The 6,178-nt window shown below is 40.6% G+C and overlaps 1 protein-coding gene across 1 annotated transcript; it reads right to left on the bottom strand.

Annotated features, from left to right (window-relative positions):
• Positions 1–4,059: 4,059 nt before the first annotated feature.
• LOC138770573 (olfactory receptor 5AR1-like) lies at positions 4,060–4,998 on the bottom strand. Its single transcript, XM_069949677.1, has one exon. It carries the CDS (start codon positions 4,996–4,998, stop codon positions 4,060–4,062), a length of 939 nt encoding a protein of 312 aa, XP_069805778.1.
• Between the last annotated feature and the right edge of the window lie 1,180 nt (positions 4,999–6,178).

Raw genomic sequence — 6,178 nt, 5'->3', positions numbered from 1 at the left:
ACCGCAAATCCTGATGGGGTTCTTCTCTGTGCAAATTATTTTACGCCTCTCATGCAGTTACGCGTAGAATAAGGCTGTCTATGGGGTATATATCATGGAGGCTGCTGTCCTTCAACTGTGATATAAAAAAACTCCACAGTTAGTAACAGCAACAAACAATTGCTGAAAGGCTGGTTAACTTGCCTTATTTACGGGTGCCTTTACAATGGGAGGCTTTTTGGGGGTTTTCTGCTGCCTAAAATCCACAGCGCATCTTTGGCTGATTTTATGCCACCTTCAGTACTATGGGGCATGACGCAAATACCTAGTGCAGCGCAGAACTGTGTATGTCCGGATGGCACCACAGTACTGAACGTGGTTTGGTGAACGATATAAAAATGCCCTGTGGATTTTACTCAGCAAACCCGCAGCCACATATGAAGGTACCCATAGGGTGAGGTTTTTTGGGAGTGACAAAAGCGAGGGTGGGAGGTCACTCCCATACCCCATCAGGGGTTTTTCCCCTACCCACTTTAAAAGATAAGTCCAGGCAATATATAACTTTCTGTGCCCTTACTTGACCCAGAAACGTATAATTTGCCCGGACTTATCCTTTAAGCCAGCTGGTGACAGCACTAAAAAAAACACAAAAGCATACATTCATTGGGTTGGGCGCTACACTCGGTTAGGACATCAAACTGGTGTATCTATATATATATATATATATATATATATATATATATATATATATATATATATATATATAATGTCTCTCTAAAAGCCATAGGCCCAGATTCAACAGGTTTGACACCAGAGTAGTTGCGTCAATTTGTAAAGTAAGTGCCAGTGAGGTGTCCATTTTTGGATAATGGAACTGGGGTGAAGCCTTCTTGAATCCGTGCCTTTTTAAATGTCCTTTCTTCACCTCATGGATTCTGTGGGTGAGGTTATCTGTCTATTTAACCGTGTCCGTATCCTACTAGACTAGCTGTAATGTTAGAGGTTTTTTTTAAAAAAACGTTGACTGTCCTGTGCTGAACTCTACATCAACATTTTGTCATGTATAAAAAATGATTTTTACTATCGTGTATATTCTTTCTCTTCAGTTCTCTGTACTAGGCCCTTCTGGGTCAAAAAGAATACTACTCCTACTAATGCCCCCACCGTCAATTGTCTATTTGGAAACATACTGGGTGCAATCAAGAGCTGCTGAAGCTGCCTCCTCAACTTGTCTCTTTTCAACAATCCTGGCCTGGGTGCAATCAAGTGCTGTCTCCTTCTGCTCCTCAACTTCTCTGTTCTCAACAATACTGTCCTGAGAGCAATCAACTGCTGCCTCCTCCTGCTGCTCAACTTGTCTCTTCTCAACTATACTTGCCTGGGTGCAATCAAGTGCTAACTCCTCAACTTGTCTTTTCTCAACAATACTGACCTGGGTGAAATCAAGTGATGCCTCCTCCTGCTGTTCAACTTCTCTCTTCTTAACAATACTGGCCTGGGTGCAATCAAGTGCTGCCTCCTCCTCCTGCTCCTCAACTTGTCTCTTCTCAACAATACTGGCCTGGGTGCAATCAAGTGCTGCCGCTTCCTCCTCCTCAACTTTTTTTTCCCAATATTTCCCCCCCCCCTATTCTTGCACTTTAATTCACTATATTTTATTATTATTATTATTATTATTATTATTATTATTTATTTACTTTTTTTCCCATTATTTTTGCACTTTGATTTTTTCCACTTTTTTCATTGTAATAGCAACTGCAACTAAATGACACTATACCCTATCAGACTCCCACTATTGTAGCTGCAATTATTCAGCTGTTATAGCAAGGTTCGTTTTAGGTTCAGTTCGTACGAATCCGAACTTCACGAAAGTTCGCCGGATCGAACCGAACCAAACTTTTCAAACGTTTGCTCATCCCTACTCCGGACTTAACGTCAGTGGCTTTGCATTTCCGGGACTATCACGGTGTTAAGTGCGAGAGTCTACATGTGGTTGGCCTAGAAAAAGTGTCGCTGGGGATGAGGGGTTGCGACATAAGAAAATCTCTTTTACACAGGGAATCAAGATAGATCTACAGATTGTGGAGTCTTGCTCCTGGTGGTATGAATGGGGAGCTTCTATAAACAGGATTTTATAAGTAAGTGTATTGTTGTTATTTATGGGTGTTGTGTTTGCATTTTTAATGGTGGGCTTTTCTTGACACCTTTCATGACTAGGCTTTTCCTAGTCTCTTACATACACAATGTCACCTTCTTTTACTCTTCTCCTCCATTTTTTTCTCATCTTCCATCTTTAGCTCATCTTCACTTCACTTTTTCGTTTTTCATTTTTTTTTATCCTTTTTTTTAAATTATTCTTTTAGTCTAGCTTTTTCACTGGATACTCACTTCCTTTCTTGCTTGCGGCCTCCGAAATGGACATGATTCTTATCTCCCATATACCCATTGGCTTCCTGAATGATCCTCTATCTCCATAACCTGGGTCCTAAGGTTTTTACATCTTGGTTGGTAATTTCACACAGCACTTAATCTTTTTCCTGGTGCACCTGGTCCATACTGTGTTTTATATTTTGTCATATATAGTACTTATCACAGGAGTGAGCATGTATTGTGTTTGAGAGTCCTTAGGAACCCTTTTATTTTCCGGTTCCCTTGATAGGTATTTTTTAAGTGTTTTTAATATGGGTGAAGGGATTCAGAATTTTATTTATTTATTGTATTAATAAAGAATTTTAGTATTTTTGCTATATCGTGGTTTTGGTGTGCTTCACAATTTTACATACCCCCTTTTCATCTTGTATTGTTTAAAATTTGTATTGGTATGTAGTGTAGCACCACCTATTTAGATTGTGCAGACCTTGTTTTTGCCTCAGACAGCCAGTTAACCCCCCCAAATTGCCCGTAATCACCTCCGGATAGCCTTTAAGCACCCCCAGATTGCTTGTATCCATGCCAGATTGTCCATAAACATCTCCAGTTTACCTGTAACCACTCAAGATTACCTGTAACCACCTCAGATTACTTATAACCACCCCGGATAACCTGTAACAACCTGTAACCTGTAACAACTCATAGCCCCTCCAGTCTGCCCGTGACCATGCCAGATTGCCTGAAACCACCCCAGATTGCCACAGAATGCCGTAACCAACCCAGATTGCCTGTCACTACCCCAGATAGCCAGTAAACACCCCTAGATTGCCCGAAACTATGCTAGATCTATGCTAGACTGCCCGTTAACACCTTTAGGTTTCCTGTAACTACCCCAGATTATGCGTAACCACGCCAGATAGGTAGTAACCACTCCAGATTACCCGTAATCGTCCGTTTCTGCAATATTCTAATAAAGGATACTAGCTGCGGTTTTGCTCCAGCAAAAGGACGCTCCTTCCCTTCTGAGTCCTGCTGTGTGGCCATACAGTGGTTTATGCCCACATAGTACCGTTGTACTCAGGAGAACCTGCGTTACAAATTGTGGGGTGTCTTTTCCCTCCTATTCACTGTGAAATTGAGAAAATCCCTAGCATACATTAAGGATCACTGAGCTATAAGTGAGACAGGTCAGATTTTGAAAAACTAGCCTGGTCATTAAGGCCAAAACTAGCTGCAGCACAAAAGGGCTAGGGGTCTAGTCTGGTTAGCCATGAAGGCTGGGTAGCTAGCTGCAGGAACAGACTGTCCATATGTCCCGCCTGCCTAAGACCAGGCACTAACTAACAACTAAAGGGAAGTAGTTAGAGAGAGTGGTGTGTGTAGCTGAACCTAGTGTTAACTGTAGCTGTGCTGTGACGAAGTGTGACATCTAGTGGTTGAAGTAAAGAACAGCGGCCTCCTGTCCTATTTTGTGTCACTGGAGTGATACACTTTTACCAAGGTGTAAGAAGAGAAAGAAAACACATAGTGGGAGACTTCACCACGGTCCCCTTAATCCGCCCCTGTTGGTGGTTGCTTTGAACTATTCCCATTCTGAGTGTCTTGCACTATAGCAGTCTATTAATTATTTGGTAAAAATAAGAATGTCTGTCTTTTTGGTTGCTTTTATTTTAAAGTTGCAAATGTAGAAGTAAATGACCAGAATTTATCTTAATGGTCCAATGACTGCTTAAAAAACTTCATTCCTATGGTACCTTTAACATCTTTGTTCCTCATGCTATAAATGATGGGATTCAATATTGGAGTTACCACTGTATATAAAATGGATACGGTCTTGTCTATCTCAGAAGAGTACTTAGAGTGAGGTCTGAGATACACAATCATAATAGTCCCATAATAGAGCAACACCACCGTAAGGTGGGAGACACATGTGGAGAAAGCTTTTTTCCTCCCTTGTGAGGAACGGATCTTCAAAATAGTGGAGATGATGTGGATGTATGAAATCAAAGTAAGGATGAATGAACACGAGGCTATCATTCCGGCTGAGATATACATTGCTATTTCATTTAGCCAAGTGTCTTTGCAAGACAATTGAAAAAATGGAGGCATCTCACAGAAGAAGTGGTTGACATAGTGAGATCTACAGTAGGGTAGTTGGAAGGTGAGGACCACATGAAGGGCTGATTTCATGAAGCAAAAACTCCATGAACCAGCAGCTAAACAGCAGCACAATTTCTTGCCCATGATGTTTCTATAGTGTAAAGGTTTACAAATGGCTACAAATCTATCATAAGCCATGATGGCAAGTATTACGCACTCAGTGGCTCCGAACGCCAAATGGAAAAACATTTGAAGTGCACATGCTAACAGAGAAATACTTCTGTCCTTGGAGATTGTATTTCTGAGAATATGGGGGACAATTGTGGAGGAGAAGCAGATGTCAATAATAGAGAGATTGCACAGAAAGAAGTACATGGGCGTCTGTAGCTTGGAGTTTATAGTCACCACAATGACGAGTAGAACATTCGCTGACAGTGTTATTATATACATCAGCAGAAATATAAGAAAGAATATGATCTGAAGATATGGGACAGTAGTCAGACCAAGAAGGACGAATCTTCCATGAAATGTTTGATTCAAGTCTTCCATTACATTTATGTTGCTGGATAAAATGTGGGAAAAATGTGAATATTTAGAGATGTAGAGTGCTAATATTTTATATAAAAATATATATATATTTTTTTATAAAAGTGTATTTTAAGACAGCCTATGCCAGGACAAGCTCTTTGGTTAGAACTGTTACTTCCCAACCCACAGACCTTGGGATAAAAATTATACCAAGGCCCCATTTATCCTTCTATTCATGTGTCAAGGATCCAAGTCAAAATCCCCGGGCTAAAATTCTGGATTAGAGCTTGCAAGGTCACACTGGACCTTCCTCTGTCATCACTCCTTTATCGAAATTTAATCAAAGTAGACTGCCATCACACATTGAATTATACTGCCGGGACACCTTACATAGGTTACATTTAAGACTACCACCCACTATGTGTTAACTAGTTCCAGGTAACGATTCTTCTAAGATTATAGGTTCATTAGAGCACCTTTATTAAAATGAAGTTTAAATATAATAAAAGAGGCAAACAAAGAATAGGGTTATCAAAGGAAACAAAAGCATAGAAACTATACTGACATATACATATACGATGAAATAATAGTTTATAAAATTCTATCCAACTAATCATCCCCAACGAATGACCGTTTTTCATAAGCCATATCTTGACTGAAGAAGTGTGAGCCCCCTAACCAACCTCTTTTCTCTGATTTTAGAGGAGGCCAGGGAATACTGTAATCCAATATGCCTGTTTACCGGGGGGTCAGGTCCTCCTCCTCCTAGTCTCGTTTGCTGCTGGATCTGAAGTCTCTGTGTGGCTTTGCGGCCTTATTGACTGATAGAGAATTCTCCTGCAGCCTGTTCCGTAAAACTAAGGCTGCCGTGAGTTATACCACTCCCCCATCGTGCCTTGCCACCATCAGCCAAGTAGGTTTTTGAGCGACACAAAGTTGCAAATTGGTTTGCACAAAAATCTGCAGCTTTTTACTGACGTACACCACACATGGGGATGATGAATCCCCCCATCGTGTGTATGTAAAGTGATATAAAAATATGATATAAAGCTAGGTATATATCTTTCGATAGATAGGCCAACTAGGGTGGCCAAACTATCAGATTATGGCCACATAGTCTAGATATGTACCTTCAACAAAGAATCAACATGTCTATACACTCATCCATCTCATATATTTGGAGAGAATGAGAGTCTGTGCA

This window comes from Dendropsophus ebraccatus, chromosome 13, assembly GCF_027789765.1.
Source record: "Dendropsophus ebraccatus isolate aDenEbr1 chromosome 13, aDenEbr1.pat, whole genome shotgun sequence".
Lineage (NCBI taxonomy): Eukaryota > Metazoa > Chordata > Amphibia > Anura > Hylidae > Dendropsophus > Dendropsophus ebraccatus.
This window is presented reverse-complemented; position numbering and strand designations above follow the sequence as displayed.

Excerpts from the sequence above, each read along its gene's own strand:
- LOC138770573 (XM_069949677.1), bottom strand. The coding sequence starts at position 4,998 with ATGGAAGACTTGAATCAAACATTTCATGGAAGATTCGTCCTTCTTGGT.